At 34.2% G+C, this 20,933-nt stretch overlaps 2 protein-coding genes across 10 annotated transcripts; both read right to left on the reverse strand.

Annotated features, from left to right (window-relative positions):
- Positions 1-283: 283 nt before the first annotated feature.
- LOC107862069 (ubiquitin receptor RAD23b) lies at positions 284-5,305 on the reverse strand. Of its 2 annotated transcripts, none has more exons than XM_016707514.2 (12): positions 4,935-5,305; positions 2,978-3,139; positions 2,777-2,815; positions 2,618-2,673; positions 2,499-2,543; positions 1,932-2,109; positions 1,699-1,833; positions 1,553-1,618; positions 1,303-1,350; positions 1,108-1,217; positions 730-808; positions 284-631 (listed from the first exon to the last, which is right to left on the reverse strand). In XM_016707514.2, the coding sequence occupies exons 1-12, from the start codon at positions 4,998-5,000 to the stop codon at positions 515-517; spliced, it is 1,101 nt and encodes a 366-aa protein (XP_016563000.1). In that variant the 5' UTR covers positions 5,001-5,305; the 3' UTR covers positions 284-514. The 2 variants fall into 2 exon arrangements, with proteins under 2 accessions (XP_016563000.1, XP_016562999.1); XM_016707513.2 differs by having other exon boundaries at positions 2,618-2,676; positions 4,935-5,242.
- Positions 5,306-7,913: 2,608 nt separating this feature from the next.
- Positions 7,914-16,343, reverse strand: LOC107862070 (serine/threonine-protein kinase 26). 8 transcript variants are annotated; one of them, XM_047409951.1, is made up of 21 exons: positions 15,991-16,343; positions 15,595-15,883; positions 13,805-14,059; positions 13,250-13,374; positions 12,989-13,033; positions 12,800-12,881; positions 12,653-12,721; positions 12,406-12,576; positions 12,220-12,285; positions 11,542-11,610; positions 11,133-11,276; positions 10,994-11,052; positions 10,671-10,808; positions 9,671-9,777; positions 9,440-9,537; positions 9,094-9,135; positions 8,733-8,855; positions 8,603-8,651; positions 8,467-8,516; positions 8,290-8,351; positions 7,914-8,204 (listed from the first exon to the last, which is right to left on the reverse strand). In XM_047409951.1, the coding sequence occupies exons 2-21, from the start codon at positions 15,751-15,753 to the stop codon at positions 8,141-8,143; spliced, it is 1,977 nt and encodes a 658-aa protein (XP_047265907.1). In that variant the 5' UTR covers positions 15,754-15,883; positions 15,991-16,343; the 3' UTR covers positions 7,914-8,140. The 8 variants fall into 8 exon arrangements, with proteins under 8 accessions (XP_047265907.1, XP_047265905.1, XP_016563004.1 ...); XM_047409949.1 differs by having other exon boundaries at positions 9,671-9,747; positions 10,671-10,850; XM_016707518.2 differs by having other exon boundaries at positions 9,440-9,534; positions 15,991-16,342.
- Positions 16,344-20,933: the final 4,590 nt, after the last annotated feature.

Here is a 20,933-nt window from a genome sequence, read left to right on the forward strand (position 1 = left end):
GTTACTTGTAATTTCTTAAATGGTCTTACATGTAACTTACTAACAAGTACTCCAATATTTTCTTTCGTGGCTGCAAAAAGAACATGTTGTACATTGTTGCGCTTCACATTAAAATAAAGAACTACAAGGGTTTTTTTTGAAAATATTTTTAGAAACAAAGTGAATGTTAAATGGTTAAGCGTGATGCAATGAATATTCCACCGATTGAGATATTGGTCATCTCCAATGATAAACCAAAGTTAGCAGAGAAAGGGGGGCACCTGTTTCATCAAGGTGAAGCATGTCCTAAAATCTAATACTATATAATTTTCTCCAAGAACGTCGTGTCTAGAAAACATGACATGTTGATCCTACAAGCGGGGGATATTTTGAAAAGAAAAGCTAACAAATTAAGCTTCCCAATTGGGAAGATCAATTGGATCCAATAATTTCAAGTAAAACCATCTCGAGTACTAAAAACAGCTCAAAATCTGTCGATGTGTACCGAAGAATACTGCTAAAGGGATTTCGCCAGTTAATCTTCGTAATCTCCTGCATGCTCCAACAGATAATTTGCAGCCAGTTCCTCATTGCGATCACAAGCCAAAAAAGCTTCAATGACGAGAGTTCTGTCAAAACCCATTGCTTCCAGCTGCAAAATGAGCAAACAAGTGAGTTACCAAACATTACAAATATCCATGAACTGCTGCAATTGCAAGAGCCGCCAAGGGTAAAAGTGATGTTTCGTACCCGCTCAATCACCTCCTGCTCTTCTGGAGTGACACTAACTGTGTGGGGAATCTCTTGCTCAGCCTGATCAAACATGTCCCTAAAACATAGGCATTGAAAAACACTCAAAACAACTCATATCATATGTAGCAGATTTGACCTCTTAGTAACTATTAAATCTCAAACCAAAGACGGAGCTTCTCTCACTTATTCCCTAAGATTTGAGTAAAAACAGAAATTAGGACCGCAAAAATGACAAATCCTTTCTTGACCACAACATAATTGAAAATTAAATATATCTTCTGAACTGGAAAGGAGAACGCTAGGAGATCATGACAATAGATAAAAATAATGCTTCTAACTCTTAACTTGGCAAATAGCAAATAGTGAGCAACTAACCCATCAGAACCATCCATAGGTTCATTGATTAATTGAAGAAACTCTTGATCGTGCTCCTGTATAGATCTTAAAAGCTGAGGATTTTGCTTTCCTAGTTCCTGAAGCATAGGCTGCAAGACAACATCCAACTTGTACATTTAGACGACGACAAGACAAGAAACTAAGCAAAAGAAAATAGTGAAGAACAGCAGCTACCTGTAAAATTTGTGGGTTAGCTTGAACCATAGAACGTAAAGCTTGGAACTGAAACAAAAAACAAAAGAAACATGAGTTCCAGAGGTTTAAGGATGTAGAGCAACTTAGACATGGGAAATAGCCAGAATAAACTCGCGACTAGGAATATGATGAAAGAGGCGTGAGGTTATCTCATTACTCCAAATAAGGAGTCCAAAAGCGAGAACTAGAGACAAATGCAAAAATGAAAACCTAATGATCAGAACCCCACCTGTTGGTTATTCCTGAGAAAATCAAGGGATCCAAGACCAGCACCGCCAGCACCAGCAACGTTCTCCTGTAATAGCTCCAGATTTAGATAATCACAGAAGGAGAGGACAGACAAAATAATATTATTAAGGGGATGCTATGGAAGACCTGAGGAAACAAATTTAAAGGAGCAGAATTAGGAGCGCCAGAAGAAGGAGCAGTAGGCGCTGCGGTAGTCCCAGCAGCAGGATTAACTCCACCGCGGGCCACCGGTACAGCAACTTCTGCTGTTTCAGGAATTCCCTGTTTAAAAAAGAAATCCATGTCAGAGCGCACACTAGAGACAAGCAAACTTGTACATGCTTTCCACCTCTTTTAAGTGAGAAAGACCAGGAACATACTGAATATAAGTAATCAACAGCTCTTTCAGGATTGTTATAAGCAGCTCGAAGTGCACGTGTAACTGTCTCTTTGTCCCAGCTGCCCCCGCCCATATCCATAATTTGTTGTATTGTTTGCTCGAGATTATTGCCAGCAACTAGATTTGATGCAGCTTGACTGTAATCATCAGTCGGAAGACTGCAGCAATGCAAAAGGTGTATTAATTCCCCTCTAATATGGGATTTTTAACAAAAGGGAATCAAATAAATGTCTCCATGAATTCCAGTTAGAAACAGGAATAGAAAAGAACCCAAAAAAGGATACTCCTTCCGTTTCAATTAGTTTACCTTACTTTCTTTTTTAGTCTGTTAAAAAACTTCTCTCAATATTTAAGTACTCTTTACAGCCATAATCTAAAATAGCACATTTAGGACCATAAGATTCAAATGGCATTTTGGTACATTACACACATCTTTAGTTTAAGACCACAAGATTCAAAAGTCCTTTATTTTCTTAAACTCCATGCCGACTCAAACTAAGGCAAATAAATTGAAACAGATTTGTTATATATAGGCAAGATTTGTTACCTTGCAGTCGCAGCATCCGAAGCTGACACCACATCTTTTGAGGCCCTACACATCATTTGCATCATCAGAAAGAGCAGATCCAACATAAACAATAGTAATTGGTGGAAGTTGCAACTCACTGTGATGGCAGAATCACTTCAGGTGCAGTAGTGGGATTTGCTGCTGCAGCAGCTGGCTGCTGAAAGAAAGATTAAGAAGGTAACTAGTAACTACCAGAAACCAGACAAACAAAAACTGCCCATTGAATGAAATGCTGAATAATTATTTGAACATAGTACCTGAGCAGCTGTTGTCCCACTTGAGCTAGCAGTTTTGCTCTGCAAAGAACACATAAAATAGATATAAGATCAAGAAATACATTCAATTGGAGTCTCAGGCTTAGCATTCGAGATATCAACACTCAATCAATTGAGGGAAATAAAAGTGCAAACTTATAGGCTAAAAATTCTACAAGTAAATGGAAAGATCTATGGACATACCTTGCTGAGCATGACAACGAGAAAACCATCCTCGGAGACACTGTTTTCCAATAGTGTACTTTCATCCTTCAGCACTTTACCATTGTGAATCAGCAGTTGCTGCCCACACGGGTAATTATCTTTTCCTTGTACATCTTCAATGTTTTTCTTGACTGCCATAACCTACAATCACAAGCTATCCCATTACATAACATAGAAAATATCTTTTAATGACTAACCAAATAGGAGCAGCCCCACAATTTATAGCTCAAAATTACATGATCTGAGATCTAGAAATTAGACTTGTAAGGTTTTGATAAATACAATGCACTCTGAAGCTATATGAACGAGTTAAAACACATAATTGTCCCACAAGTTCAGGCTTTGAATCAAAATAGTCCCTTGTATATTTGTGGAGCCCTAATAGTCCTCCTAGTGTACAGAAGTGGTGCACATTCAGTCATTGGTGACCTTTTCTGTCAGAGGCTAATGGAAGGAGCATGTTTGACTCATATGTCTTTTTCCCAAGCTTTTAAAAACAAGAATGAACTAATGGGAGTACTAGCCATGAGAATTAATCATCAAGTTGGTTTATTTTTATTGTTGCGGCAAAAAAACAAACTAAACCATTCAAGGAGCTGGAGTCCTCTTCCTATTCCTGACATTTCTTTCTTTTTCTGGATTCCAGACATTACTAAATGGATATAATCACATAGAATTCTCGTAGTCCTTCAGGTTTCTGGTATTAGAAGATGATTGCTTATTGTCACAAATGAACCCAAGAAATAGTGAAATACTAAGTATTCACGCCTCGTCATGCTATGTCTACTATACTTTTTTACAGCAGAAGTTTAATTTGGTCCTCCTCCAGTATTTTATAAGCCATTAAGTATAAGAACACTTTGAATGTAGAAGACAGAACCCAAAATCCAAATGATTCCGATCTACTAAAACACATTGATAGAGACCGGTAGTGAGAGGAAGGTATAAAATTTATGAAGTAGCACCAAAACGAAATTTCCTAAGATTCGGCCACTTCTATCACCCATTTCACCCTTGATTAATCCTAAGTTGGTTATTCCATCGATGATCAAATCCACCATCCCTTTCCGCCAGAAAACCTGGCCACTGCTAAAAGATGGATTATTTCTATTTAAGTATTTGGGACTGGGGAACACATATGGTTTCGTGTTAAGTCTTTGACGGAAAAAGTTATTAAAAACTATACACGCACCACTTCAAAAAACTACTCCTGCTGTTTCAATTTAATTGTCTTACTTTTCTTTTTAGTACGTTTTAGACAGAATGTCTCTTTACTTGTCTGGCAACTCTCTAATTCTAACTTTCCACGTGGCACTTTTTTTTTTTTAAAAACAAGGGTAGCTTACCACGTGGCATGTTTAATACCACAAGATTCAAAAGTCTTCTAAACTTTCTTAAACTCCGCCCCAAGTCAAAACCAAACCAGACAAAAACAAATTGAAATGGAGGGAATTCTTTTCATTCAAAGTTACAAATCAATTAGCTTTAATTAACCCAGTGATATAAAAAAAAAAATAGTAAAGCATACACATCTAAACAACCAGGATTCTATAAAATTACGAAGTCCTCATATTTCCATGCATCTTTTAAGGCACAACCACATCACAAACAACTCCAAAGCAAATAACCAATGTAGTAACCAGTAAGTTCTAAACACGACAAAATTATCAAAAACGCAAAAGAAAGATACTTTTGTTCCTCTTTTTGCTCATTCAACACTATCATTATCGTAATTATGTACACGAACACACAAAAGGAAAAAATTAATCAAGGCAAAAAATTTGGAACTTGAATTAAATGAAGCAAAAATTATATACAGAAAGGACTCCTATGTATTTATTCAAGGTGCACGCAAGCTGGCCCTAACACCACAGATATTAACATTAAGAAAATTATACAGAAAAAAACGCAAAAAATAAAAAACACAAAAACAAACCGTATCAGAAGGCTGAACCCTAATATCAAAGTGACTGCCTTTGAGAGTTTTTACAGTGAGCTTCATCTTTCTCTCTGAGATTTACAAAAAAAATTAGAAACCCTAGAAATTGCGAATGTTGGATCGGCTTTCACTCTTTTGCTTTTTCAAGTTTTTGGAATAATAAGAAAGAGATCGAGGATTTCTTTTGCACTTTTCTCAAACAAACATATACCGCGCGTGTTTTACACGTAACTCCTGCGAAGTGAAATTACTGATCGGCCCACTAAAAGGTGAATATTGGGCCAAGCTGTCACCTTCCATGACCCGAATTCGTTTGGGTGATTTGTACGAAAAGAATTTTGACAACTATACGCATTGCCAGAGGAAATTTTATTTTTATTTGCGAGCAAATGAGGTTTTCAAAATAAAGTACCTAGTTCGTTGTGTTGTTCACAGAGATTATGGGTGCTCGAGAAGTTCTAAGTTGGTCGAAGAGCGGGTTTGCTTATAGTCGTTTGGTAATTGAAACTGATTACTAGCTAATTCATCAAGATCAAGTTTTGTCATTTTATTATTATTTTTTTTAATTAATTGGTTCCTATATATCAAAAAATGAATAATTTACTTAATTTAATCAATAAGCAGTGGCGGAGCTGGAAATTCAGCGAAGGATGTGTAAATTTTATTCTCAGCTATGTTAAGAGTGTGCAAAATTAAATATACACTCGTTATGATTAACATTTAATCTCTATTCACCACATAATTTTCCGATGAAGGGTGTGCATCTGACCACCCTTCATCAAAAGTAACTCCGCCCCTGTCGATAAGTTTACTTGACATGCAGAAAGTCCAAATCCTAGATCCGCCTCTGATTCCAACACAATCAAGATTACAATATGCAAGAAATGATAGTGAATAGCTTCCTCTGACAGCAAAATGTTGTTACATGATCTTGTTTTCGGCTATTTGCTTTAATTAGAAAATGTATGGACTCCATCCATTTAGTCAAATAGCATTAGTGACCCTCACCCCATTTTATGTTGCATCATTTGATTTGACATGGTGTTAAAAAAAGACTTAAAACTTGTGATCTAAAACAATACTTAAATATTTGTGTGGTTATAAATTTTTTCATTAACGATACAAGGTGAATTTTATAGCTCAATTATTTTTATTTATAGTAAGGTGATGAGAAGGTCGAGAGTGGTTAAAACCGTCATCACATCGGTTGGAACCTTTCAACTACACCTAGGTGGTTGTTTGGTCCTCCAACTCTCAGTTTTATATTGGTTGATCAATAGGTAATTGGTGGTCTTCATAGCAATGATCACCTACACATAAACCTTTTTGGTAAAATTTCACAAGGAGGGGTGACCAAGAGGGTGATTGTGGTTGCAGTTTGGTTAACTGCTTCCATAAACACCCGACCTGCTGAGAGGTATTATGTAATTGAAGAATCAGGATCTACGAGATATGGATATGAAACTGGATATACTCAAACCAGCATCTTAACATTTCTTTTTGAACGGACTTAAAGGAAAAGTGTGCCACGTAAAATGAGACGGAGGGAGTAACTTGTTATGCCACGACAGTTGTTACTGAAGTTATCTAAACTTTGTACCAACATATAGAAGAACTAGATTCATCATTTTCTAGTTCTTCTGTATGTTGGTCCAAAGTTTAGATAATTTCTAAAATATCCTTCTCCCTCCCTGATCATGTCACCCAAACTATCTCTTCCTACCCCATTTCCCTTAGCAACAGTGGGCCAAGACACCCCAACCTCCAATGGCACCTTCTCCACTAGAAGCCTCTACCACAGCCTTTCTGACCCCCCCCCCCCCCCTCCTACTTTTAGAACTATTCTTGATGATCAGAGCAACTTTAATCTTATCCGGTTAGCCCCTTGCCCCAACAAAATCAAAACTTTCCTTTGGCTTTTGTATCAGTATAGATTTCCTACTAACCATTACCTCCATAGGTTAGGCCTTAACATCTCAAGCCACTGTTGTTTCTGCAATGAACCCCAGGAAGATGTTTTTCATATCTTTTTTCAGTGCCCTAATGCTCTCCAATTCTGGGAAAAACTTGGCCTGTTCATACCTACAGACCTTGCTCAAACTACCTCAAACATCCACAACTAGATGAAATGCTGGAAATCTCTGGTTCCCAAACCTTACAATAACATTCTCACCTGGTCTGACCTTATCCCCCAATGCTTATGGAGCATCTGGCTCACTAGAAACAACAATCTCTTCAATAATAAAAAAGAGCTCACCGCCATTGACACCCCCATTAACCTTTCCTTGGAATACAAACTCCTCATCAACATCACCACCAATACCAATAGTCCCAAAATAGCTGTTGTGACAAAATGGGAACCTCCCCCTATGGGCTTCTTTAAACTGAACATTGATGACCCTGCAGGACTTCAACGGAGGAATTGGTGGAGTATTCAGAGATCACACTGGCTCTTGGCAGCTAGGATTCTCTGAACACCTACACCATTCTACCCCAATCCTAGCAGAAATCCTTGCCCTTAGAAAGGGCCTCATCATTGCCAAGCAATAACACCTACACCCCCTCATCATTAACACTGATTGCATAGCTCTATTGAATATTGTATCAAATGGCCACCCTCTCTATTATAACATTCTAAATGAATGCAGGTGCCTTCTGAGGGAGCTGGATGCAGCAACACTACTGCACGTGTTTAAAGAACAGAACAGGGTGGCGGATCAGCTGGCAAAAGAAGGAAAGAATGCCAACCTTTTTGGTGCTTTCTTTTTTTTATTGCATGTTCCACCTCTATCAGTCCAAGCTCTTCTACAGGCTGATATAGTAGGAACGCATTCAACTAGATTAATTTCAGACAATGTTATTAACCAACCAAGCTGGGTTGTGAATGTTTTTGTCCCCTGACATAGTTGGGGAAAACTATACTCCCTAATTAATCTATGAAATTCTTGCTTACCAAAAAAAAACATATAGAAGAACTAGTCGAGTAAATGCAGTAATAATAAACAGAGATAATATAACCAGCATCTCACTGCCTACTATAAACATACTGTACAAATCAAAATTATAACCTGCTACTTATCATTTCTCCTTTACAATGTCAGCTACTACTTGTCTAAATATTGTATTCTTTAACTTCAATTTATGCCACTTGAGCACTCTGACTGTATTCGAACTATAAAGATTATGATTTCTCCTATGCAGTATCAAGAGTTATTTTGAGCGTTTTCTGCTTTGTATTTTTGAAGTTCTTCTTGAGCACGTATCAGCCTGTATATCAAGAAAAACTAGTTTCAATGACAGCAGATATAATCTTCAATATAGGCATATGGCATTAATGGGTAAGCGATGATACCTCCGCTGCAATTCAGCGATTTCACTAATCAATTCCTTCTCTTTGTCGTGAGCAACCTCCAACTACAAGAAACACAGGAAGGAGATATAAGTTATACTGATTCGAAAAAGATGCAAAAGTCACTTAAATGGTTCCTACTCCAAACAGATGTTGAAAAAGACTAATGCGAGCTCATACCAAGGATTTCTCCACACCAGGTGAAATTGATGGCATGCACCCAGCATCCACTGCAAGGTTGGCAGGAAAAGATAAAAGTGAGACCAACACAGAGGGATACAGCATATAAATTTCAATAGGCATTGATTGTTCATACCCGATGTGTCTCCAAGGGCCACTTGCTTCATCAGTCTGAGAATACACTCCTGTTTAGGAGGGAAAAAAACAGACACCGGATAAACAAAAAATGTAAAACTAATGCGTCAAAATTATACGTCGATGCTTACCCTCTGAAGAATATTTGCCTCTAAAATACTCTGTAATGCTGGAAAATGGGATGGCGAAAGAAGATTTGGTGGTGTAGCATCAGGTGGTAATGGTAGAGTAGCAGCAAGTGTTTGTGGAATCACCTACATAATACATCACATTTTGTTTAAGAAATTGCGAAGAAATTAAAAAAAGAGAAAAGACAAGAGATACAACATTTACATAGCAACGTCTACTTAGCCAATGTTATGGCGTACGATATCAGCTAAGCGCTATCGAAAGGAAATAAAGAATTACTTAGCTTACAAGCTAATCAATTAGTGAGAAAAAGAAATATGTCCAGACGTTAGAAAGGTATTTAAAAAAATTAGGGAAACCAACCAGCATGCTCTGACTCTTGTGTAGCATTGGAGCTGCACCTACCTGTAGGAAGAAACTATTTCTTGTGAGGCAGGATATCAATGTGTGTGTGTGCGCGCGTGTGTGCATATATAGTAATCAACTACATCGCAATTGGAAAAAGCTAGTTGTGGTTGGTCATATAAAACCTCTGAGTCTGTTTCATTCAGCATCTAAAACATCATAGACTATTTTTATGTTGGCCATAGACTTACCATAATTGTCCTCCTTTATCTGGGTTTAGGACTGGTGGTGCTTTTTGCGAAGATCACATAGGTAAAGTACCTTAAAAATATTACAAAATGAAAACTAAAAGCTATGCATTCACCTTTTCCAAGTCGATATTTTCTGACGTAACTTTGAAACGTCCTCTTTGCTGAACAACATGACCTTTAGTCTTCTCATCAAAGTCTTCACTGCCAGCTGCTAAATATAGCAAGAAAATATTAAAACAATACAAATAAAAAACAGAATATGTTGAAAAACTGTTGATTACTGAAACAAATATACAGAAAATTATTTGTTAAAATCAAAAGCCATGTACAATCACGATACTTGCCTGAGGTTCTACTATGTCTACTGATTACTTCAGGTGGCACATCATCTCCTGTTTGAAGAACAGATCCCCCATTGCAACTGGATACATTTTGGGATTGACTTTTATCACTAATCACAGAGTTTTGAAAAAAGAAAGCAAATTTAGGAACTTGGCGAAAAACATGGCACTGCTTGAATAATGGACTGTTAAATGAACTAGCTAAGCACATCGGCTAGTAGAAGGTAAAGGAAAGTCGGAAGTCAACTACGCGATTTAATTACTGACACACATTTGACAATGACCTGAAATTCTATGAGGTAGTAAAGAACAAGCTTTAATCAAATGAATCAAGCCACAAGGCAGACAGAGCTCCAGTAAACAAGAGCACATTTCAATGTAAAAGTTCTTTGATTAGGTTCCTCTTTCCTCATTCAGTTTGCCTAGCTGGGCCTGCCTTGTGCTTTCTTAGAAATTCCTGGCAGAAACTTTCTTCTTCAATGACAATATTATTCACGGTTGTTTCCCAGTCTCACTTGTCAAATGAAAGACACATACTATGAGACTAACAACTTCTTGATACAAGCTTGATGACAGAGGTGCATTGAGATTCGAGGCTCAAAAATAACTACAAAACATGTTGGGATTAATAAGGGACCAAATGGAATATCAAATGTTGCAACAATGTAACAGCTTCTAAAGGAGGGAGGAAGCAATTTGGAAAGCCACATTTCATTTCCTTTTTTAATCAGAGGATAGAAGTAAATTATGAAATTCTATCCACACGAAAAAAATCAAGCAGGATATATCCTTACCAAAACAAATAAATTAGCTAACAGCACAAATCCAAGTTAAAGAAATTCTTTGGAGCAAGAAAGGCTAAATTTAACAAAGACATTGGATATTGACAACGTGCAGTAATGCTTCACGAGGCTAAAAATCAAAAGTAATTCAAATAACAACTTAAAAGTATATACAAATACGTCAAAACATGTCTTAAGTCATTGAGCAAATTGTGTCATACCTCTGGCGAGAATTTATAGGCATGCCCTCGAATGACTTTGCATCAGGCACTTGTTCACCTTTCCCCACCAAATTCATTTCCACCCGATTGTCAAAGAATGGCGTTGAATTTTGTGAAATTTGAGGATCATGCAATGAACTGGCAATACTTAAATCATCATCAGATTTCTCAGATTTAATTCTGAAATGTACAAAAAGGAAAAGGAATGTTTAGCTACAGATACTAGCAAACATAATGATGTGCTGTTATTCTTGATATTTAGCATAACGAAAACATGACAAAGAGTAATGGTGGTAACTCTCAACATAGGATGGATGACATACATGCCATAAACCACGTTCCGATTTGCAGGTGAAGTAGGGGTAGATTGATTGTTACTGTCCTGTTGAGAGATGTATCATATTAGAGGAAAGGCCCTAAAATGCAACATATCATATAGAATAAAGGGAGATCACGACATACAAACTCAGCAGCATCTGAATATTGACTTGAGAAGGAGAACTGATGCTGAAACCTATTTAGCTGTTTCCCTGGAATGTCAAGCCCAGAAAGTGAATTTGAACTTCCACCTAGGTCCTTGTCACCAATGATCTCCTCATCTGGAATCTAAAATCGAAAACAATATAAAAAGAAAAAGTAAACACAATTATCCAGAACTTGCTTTGATCTCCTCGTCTGGAATCAAATGTGGACATTCTAGACTGAAACTCTTCATTTCATAGCAAGTTTCACGACTATCATTTGAAGAGACCAATACATTTGAACTTGAGAAACTATTCATCAACAAGAACCTCAATTTGTACACATTAAGAAACTAGCATATGACTGAAAATACTGTGGTACATGTGCATCAGAAAATAGATCTATTTACCAAGTTAGCCTGTGCCTTCAAATCGTCAAGGTTAAAATTCCAGCTGCTAATCCCCCGTTTATATTCATTCTGCATATAATATTGAGGCACGGTAAGATCTAATTTTCAAAGACAAAAATGAATTTTGAAATGGATGTACAAAAATTAAGGTCTGCAAAAAGATTTTGAAACAAAAATAGTAACAAAAAAAAACCAATGGAAAATGGCATGAAACAACTTCTAAAAAATGTATTAATGCTTCAAGAAAAAATTCAGGTGTTGCTATCCTGCCAGATGAAGAATAATTCCTTTTCTTTCTCCTTTTAAACTTGGAGTAGCTATTCCCAAGAAAACAAAGATACTTGTCTCGGGGTTTAATGATCAATGTTATCAAACAATCACCGCGGAGTTCAGAAATTTCCTTTATGGTGGCGATCCTAAAAAACATAGGGAGTTTAATTCCTTCGGGAGTCATATAAATTACTTAACTCCAGAAAATAATACATATCCTTTCTTGTTTGTCAGATTTACTTCCCATAGATTAGCAATTTAAAGAAAAAAACATCTAATTGCCTAATGCAGCTTAATGTGAACATGTAGGGTATTCGTTATGTTATATAAGGCAATAATCAAAGACATTATGTTATACAGCTATCAGAATCTCAGTTTTCTCATGTAATTGATTACGACACAGCAAACCTGCGATATTTCTTCCTTCTGCCCATCTGGTATCTTCTTCTGTGCTAACATGTCTTCTTCTTTCCTCTACAATTAGGTTAGGAAAAACTCGTGTTAGCATAAAAATGCTGATGCAATATTATCATCTGGATGAAGTATCATGCGGTTCTAGAGTGGGGAAACTCAGATTGAGGCACGACAAATCACCTTCAATGCCTTCATGCGATCTCCAAGTGCTGGCAAACCCTCCAACACTGTTCTAGCTATATAATCATTGGATCTGGCTTGCTTAAAGAACGGATGCTTCAGCAATTTTTTGGCTGAAGGTCGTTTTGAAGGATCTTTTACCAAGCAACTAGCAATCATTTGTTTAAAAGACTACAAAAGGCAAAAAAAGAAGTATAAGCAACGTACCAATAACATTATCAGTAAATAATCAATGCTATTCAGTTACCTTTGTAAACTTCCTATCCCTCTCATAATCGAGGCCAGGGGGTGCATTTTGCAATGTCATTAGCAAGACCTGAGAAGTATAGAGTACTGAATGCATTTACATTTAAAATTTAGGACTTCAAGAAAAGAAATCACTAACAATATTCACCTTCATTGGAGGATATTTTGAGAAAGGAGCATGGCCGTGAGCAAGCTCCAAAGCAGTTATGCCGAAGGACCAAATATCAGCTCTGTGAATGAGAACGGATTAAAAAGAAAAAAAGTGAAAAATGGGTTTCCTTCAGATAGAAGTACACATTTAGGATGAAAACAGTAAATAATTAACCAGAAGCATTACTTGAAATCATAACCGTGCAATTGCTCCATGACCTCTGGCGCCATCCTGTAAAAGAAATCTACATTATGGAAAACATTATAGTGCGATATGAGCAAATCTTCATCAATATTTGTAACATCTTAATTTTTAGACACTTTAGAAAGAACTTATTCTCGCCTCGCTGCAGTAATTAGTACCAAAATAGATCAAAAGTTCAAAGCTTGATCAATCATTGAATAAATCATAAAAACTCCAGAAGCATCCTCTTGGGTTAGAGCATACCAACAAGGAGTTCCGACAAATGTGTTCCGCATGCGTTGCCTATCACCTGAATCAAATAAATAAGCAGAGACACCAAAATCTCCCAACTTTATTCCACCTCGGGCATCAATGAGAATATTTCCAGCCTGCAATAATCACATAAGTACGTTATATCAACCTCAGCATGGTAATAGTAAGAATGTTTTTTGTTAGAGACATTTGGTTGTTCATGCAGATGGTGCCAACCATGAATAAGGTTTGTCCTTGTGCCATATTTCCATGGTATATTAAGTGGAACAGGTATGCTAAAGTTTCTTAAAAGGAATCAATTTCCATGTTCAAACTCCGAAGAATAAAAATGACATTTACTGAAACTATCAAACACCGGTATGTACAGATCAGGTCTAGTGAAGCAAGTTTCAAGGGAAGTGCCAACACAAAAATCCTATGAATATCATCAAATAAGACTTGTAAAAGTGAAACCTCATGAATGTATATGTTCTGTCATCTAATACACAAAAAAAATCAACCAATGCCCTGAAATTAGTAATGGAAATATGCAACAACTGGACTTACTTTAACATCACGATGAATGAAGCCATGATGATGAAGATATTCTAAACCCTTTAGAACTTCCCGTAATACTGTTGCAATAACGGTCTCTTCAAAGCCATCTGGATGAGCAGCCTTCAGAATGTGGAGACAGGAACCTCCAGCCATATAAGGCATAATAACCCATAGGTTGTGATCACTAACAAAGGAGCAGTGTGATTTAAGAACATTGGGATGATCAACTAGGACCATTGTTTGGGCTTCACGCGAGATGTTATTCTGAATATAAGTGCGAAAGGGAATCAGAAATTTGCTTGATACTATAATCAGATTATCATCAATTTCAAAAGAATATATATAATCAAATTATCATCAACCAAACTGCCATAGCAGTTTATTACTCATTTCTGGTAGGTATCTAGTTTTAGTCTCTTCATTTTCAGAAGCTACTGATAACCTCAGCTTCTAAGTATCAGCTAAAACTAGCAAGTACTGTGGCAAAAAGGAAATTCACTTTTGCACCAAGGGTGTGTGGCCTAGTGGTCAATGACGTGGATTGAGCACTATGAGGTCTTCAATTCAATATTCAGAGACAAAACATTAGGTGATTTCTTCTCATCTATTCTAGTCATAATGAATAGAGTTGCCTATACCTGTTAGTCATAATGACTAGAGCTACCTATACCTGTTGCTGATGGGAGTAGGCACTTAGCAGGTATCTCGTGGAATAAGTCAAGTTGCGCGTAAGCTGGTCGAAACACCGAAGTTATATAAAAAAATGTTGTAAAATTAGGTATTTTATGTATATATTTTTTAAAATTAGTATAATATTATCAATTAGCACTTACGCTACAAGAGGGCTAAATGGATTATTTGGTTCAACGTTGAGTTATTTACCTAGAGTACTTGACAGTTGACATCAATTTCCACTAAATACATTTTTGTAACTGTTGGGTTTTGTATTGAGGTGTTAATTGGAAATGTGGGTGTAAAGAGGATTGGGAAATGTGGGGGTCACTGAATGAAGGAAAAATAAAATGAAAGGTCAATTTTTCATCATCGGTAGGATAGAGAATAAGACAAACTTTTTCTAGCTAGTAGAGCGTAAGGTGCCCTCTCACGTCGTCATCGTTGTTCGCTCGGGTTTGACTTTAACAAATGACTTGTTTTATAAATATTTTAGATAAAATTTATTTAAATCAGTAATTAATTTCCTTTTTTTTTAATATTAATTCACGGAATTAATTATCTCTTCTTTTCGTGAACAGACATGTTTGTATTGAACAAACATCTCTTCCGAACAGGTAAGTTTGCGCGTGTTACCGGCTATAAATTTTCCGAGTGTTCGTATCATTTAAGTAGACAAAACTCTTCTGCGCATCTTTCTTCAAAGAAATAATAGCAAGTGTCATTTACTCTGCTTGTTGAGTTAGCTGAAGTTCAGCAATTTCTATTGTCACTCTTTCCTGGGATGAATTAATCCATACTTTGGGCAATTGTGAGGGAATTAAATTCTTTAAGGAAACACGATTTTCTGTCGGGTTGAAACTTTATTTTACCTATCAGTATTCTCGATTCTGATTTTGCAGGAATAACAGTAAAAAGCAAGGAAGTAACCTGTCCATGGTTCGTATAAGTTCATATCATTCAAAATCAAAGTTGCAGAGGATGATGATCAACACCAGTGCTAGAAGTGTTGAATTTTTTTTATTTTTTTTTTCTATCTTATAAGCAACAGAATATGCGAATTTAGGGCCGTCCAGCTAGAAAAAAGAGATGAAAATGTGCAGAACAGGAAATGGAGAGAATTGTACCAAATCAGAATTATCGCGTTCGAAGTCGAGGATTTTGATGGCAACAACCTCATTGAGAGGGATACACAACGCACGATGCACCGAAGCACTGACTCCTTGCCCTACCTCCTCGAAAAGCGTGTAATGTTCCGGTCCAATCGGATACTTCTTCTTCTCCATGATGATCCCAAAATCCCCCTGCAGCTATGCTACTACGAACAAATGAATAACCTTTTCACTACTGAACGTCGAACAACACACAAATGCAGCTCGCTGGCGATCTACAAATCCGAATTCTACACAAACTCCTCTAATCACAATCATGCAAAAAAAAAAATCAAACAGAAATTCAATGTTTATCGAAAGGTAAGACAAACAGAGCCTTTAGAAAGAAGAGAAAATGGAGGAGAAACTCACGGGTATCAAGTTCAGATCCATGTACAGCATTAAATAAATAAATAAATAATATACCAAAAAAGCAAAATATGGTAACCAAAGCAATCGTAATTATGATGTATCTTAACAAAAAGATCGATATACTACTACTTTATTTCTTTTATAAATATATATCTGTGATTAAAGCAAGTATAATAGTTGAAAGAAGGGGGAAAGAGTGAGAAGAAAGGAAAGTTGATTATGAAGAAGACGATGGATGATTGCGTTCTCCGTTTTCTCGTGAGTGAGAAAAAGCGCGCTTATCGGATCGCCGCTCCCAACAATAGGGATGTCTAAAGCTCTTTCTTCTTTTTTTTTTTTTTTTTTTTTTTTTTTTTGTATTGCATAAATCCCGCCACTTGTTTTGTTTACGTTCCACCTTATCCTCATTATTGGGATACATTATTTTTCCTAAAAAGGTAAGGGCTCGTTTGATTACGAACAACTTATTCAGGAATAATTAATTTTAAAATTAGTTATTTTATTATTTATATGAAATATTTTATCTAAAAATTACATAAATACATAATTTATATTTTTAATATTATAAAAAATCTTAACTCCTTAAACATATTAAAAAATTCCACATATACATAAAATACTATGTATATGTATATTAATACAGAAGGAGAGTAAAGTAATTAAAAAAGTGAGAGAAAGTGTAATTACTTTTAAAAGGTTGGTATTTATGTTATTTATACTTTTTTTATTTCATTACTAATGGATTGTTTGATAGAAGGAATAAAAAATATTTTTGGGATAAAATTTGAGATTAACTTTATTCCATATTTGGTAGAAGAGATTACTTAATTTCATAACTATTTTATCCCATCATTTGTACTGAAATGATGCGAGATTACTATCCCATGAAGAGGGAGGATAAAATTATCCCATAAGATATCTTTACTTATTTTATCCACTTTATCAAACAATTCCTAAGATATAAATGACGGGATAAGTAATTCTGAGACTACCTTATATCTTCAATCAAACATGAGATAAAATACTCTTGCATTTTATTCTGGGACTATTATACTTGACACCTTACACCAAAGTTCAAACGATTTCATACTCCCTCCCTTCCATTTTAGTTGGACATATTTTCTTTTTACATGGTTTAAAAAATCATAAATTTGAGTAATGAATTTTATTATTTTACCCTTTTTAGCCATACTAATGATATTTATTAAGCATAGAAATTGACATTGAAATTATAATTATTCACGTTTAATATATACTATTAATTATAGGGATAAAGTGAGAAAAACTAATTAATTTTATTTTGATTTAGTAAGTGATCAACTAACATGGACATTTATTTTTAGTAAGATGGCCAACTAAAATGGGACGTATGAAGTATTTACTTGCCTGCTATTGATTTAGCACGTACACTTTGTTTGGATGATGGCTACCATCAGGGGCGCTATGTGTACTCGTGGGGGTGGTACGACACCCGCAGACCTCGATTGAGACACTGTATATACATATATATGCATATAATGCAGAAGAATTGAATATGTACTATACTTGCCACTCCATGTACAAAGTGCCAGTTAGTGCCACTGGCAATAGGCAGAGAATACCACCTTGTAAATCAGGGATCAAATCCATGAGCATTGTAATTTTTGCCTCCTTCCCTTGCTTGCACAAAGGGAAGCTGCTCAGCATTTTTGTGTCTTTCGTTAGATATGTGTCAAGGGCTTAGTTGTCTTTTTATTCCCCTTTTTAGTTTTTTTCATTAATTTCATTTACTTGCTATTTTCTATTAATTTAAATGGATTATTTTTCTTTAATTAATTCCTGCTTTTCTAAAACTTTCTCTTGATTAATCTCTTGATACTAGTGTTTCATGTGTATTTATGTGAATTAATGAGTATTAAATCTTAAACGTCACATAAATATTATTAAGAACATATTACATTTTTTAAAAAAGTTCAAGTCTATAAAATTATGAATATTATTATGTTAGAAATATTAAAATTTAAAGTTTTCGATCGTTTGAACTAAGTGAAGATGATTAAGTTGAAGCTATAATTTTTAATTCTTTCAAATTATATATCTGCAACAACACTCTCAACATATAAAGGTAATGGAATATGAATATATTAAGATAACTGTATCATATGATTTATATAAATTTAAATTTTTAACATGAAAAATATCTTTTTCTCTCTCAAAGTTTTGAAGAATAAGACCTCTTATATCGAAAAAAAAATTAAACTACTTAGGAGTTTTTGATCTCAAAATATCTAAAAAAAGAACACAACTCACTAGACGTATTTGATCGATTTGCTTATAAAATAAAAAAATGATAAATAACCCAAACCCAAAATTAAAAGAATCGACCTGCAAATCCTACTTGGACGGCATGGCACCCGGTACCTCAGAATCCTAGATCCGCCTTTGGCTACCATTGGTATGGTATGATATCGTCACTAAGAGTATCGCATGTTTTTTTTTAATTGTTTCTTAAAATATATGATATAGCAGGATTTGATTTCATATCTAAATAATTACTAAAAGTTTCACTGTAGATAAACACCGATTTGATGGTATCGTGTCATTACCTTGAATTTTTTTTCTCGTTTCACTTTCATTTGTTATTTAAAAATCTTACTTTACCCTTTATCATACCATTTTATAATAGTCTTATCCCATATCCTACTTTTTGAGTAGATTTTATCATTCAAATCATCATGTATGAGATTATGTAACGATAAAAAATACACCATCTATTCTAACGTTGAATTCATCAAAATAATATAATACCATATATATATAATACAACACAATATTATACAATATCATACATTATGAAATAATATGTAATAGTCATCGAAACAAAGCGTTAAGTAATAACAAATAATATAGGTAATATTATTATATAACTATTTGAATATAACAAATGTGATGCTTTGGGAAATTCGTGAGGTGATGAACAATATTCAATAGCAATGAAAAAATTGACATAAAATAGTAAATTATTTATAATTTTTAAAATTGGATAAGTATTATTGAACATTTATTTTTAGTATAATAAATAAGTAAAGATGGACGAAAGAGTACGTAACATCAATAAATATTGATATTATGGTAAAAATCACATACATCATTATTTTTTAAGGGCACATAAAGCTCAAAGTGAATTAGTAAAAAAGAAAACAAAGGAAGTATCATATTTGATAATTGATTAGAAGGTAAGTTGTCTAAGTATAAAATTAATACGACTGATATACAAATCAGAAACTTACATGATTAATTTATGATAAGTAATAAAGTAATCGATTTATTGTTTATGTTGTATAGAAGGTAAAATAATTAAAAATTATAATCTTTATATAAAATAATACAAAAAATCTTCTCTTAATCATTTTATTTCATGTGTTATTAATGTCTGTATAATTCTCTCCGTTCCAAATTGAGATGTCACATTGATTAAGAAAAATAATTAATAATATGATTAGTTTACCATAATACTCCTATTAAATAATGTATACATTTTAATTTGAATAAAAAATAATTAATACAAAGGGTAAAACATGAAAAAAAGATTTTGTCCCTTGTTGATTAATGAAAAAAATAAATAAAATAAAAATTAAATTAGAAAATTTGAAACGAATAATTTGGGACGGAGGGTATCAAACAGCTACGTGAGCGCGTGCGTATTTGAACATATAGCTCAGTGATGATCGTGGCGATCAAATAGTTGGAGTTCGATGACTGTAGCATAAGCCAATGGGCCAGCTTGGATTGTCTTATGAAAAAAGGAGAATTGTCAAACATAGTATATTATTTATGATCCTAAGCACAAATGACATAATTCAGTTTTCAAAACACACTAATAATTTTTTAAAAAATATATCATACATGCATCCATTATATACATACACACACTACCATATATATATACACTAGAGGAGCATGGTCCGTGTCAGTACGGATTCAATATTCAAATATTTATTTATCTTTTCAATCTTGATATATTTAAATAATTTTTTTTTAATAAAAGGATTGCATATGTTTTCTAGAATTCATCTGGAATCTAGCATGAGTTCAACATATGTTATTTTAATATGTATTTAGATAATTTAAGTTGTTAACTATTGAAATTTATAATATTTTTATATGTAATTTTCAAATTAATATACGTTACTTTTCTTGTCCAAATTTTTGTGGCATTGATAGTCAATTATATTTTAAAAATAATTTAAGTTTTTAATTATTGTGATTTATAATACTTTTCTTCTATTCCAATTTTAGTGACACTAATATAGTTTTAAGAGTCGACCAAATATTTTATATCTTTTAAATTTTTGAAGTTGTTAATTATTGTGATTTCTAGTATTTTTCATGTAATTTTTTTGAAATATATAACATATTAAATTATTTTTAGATATTTTAAGTTGTTAACTATTGTAATTTATAATACTTTTTATTTAATTTTTGAATAATATATGCTATTTTCCTTGTCCAGAGTTTTGTGTCGACGATAGCCAATTATATTTTTTTAAATAATTTAATTTTTTTATCATTGTGATTTATAATATTTTTTCTATTTCAACTTATGTGGCACAATGCTTAAATGACCATAATAATTAATTAGGGGTGATATAGTAAAATGTGTTTATTATTATTTATTATTTATTATTTTTATTATGTGTATGTGTTGATTCAAGAAGAATTTGGAAACATTTAGAAATGTGTTGAATGTTACAAATGTTAATAATCCATTTGGTGCTTCTTGATTTCTCTACATTTATTTCTTGTATTTTTACTCTTTTGTCCTTTGAGTATGTATATGTAGTAATTTTTATTTTTTTAAAAAAATATCATGAAAATTTTTATTCATAGTCTCTCTCTCTCTCTCTCTCTCTCTCTCTCTCTCTCTCTCTCTCTCTCTCTATATATATATATATATAGAGAGA

This window comes from Capsicum annuum, chromosome 3 (genome assembly GCF_002878395.1).
Source record: "Capsicum annuum cultivar UCD-10X-F1 chromosome 3, UCD10Xv1.1, whole genome shotgun sequence".
In the NCBI taxonomy this organism is placed as follows: Eukaryota; Viridiplantae; Streptophyta; class Magnoliopsida; order Solanales; family Solanaceae; genus Capsicum; species Capsicum annuum.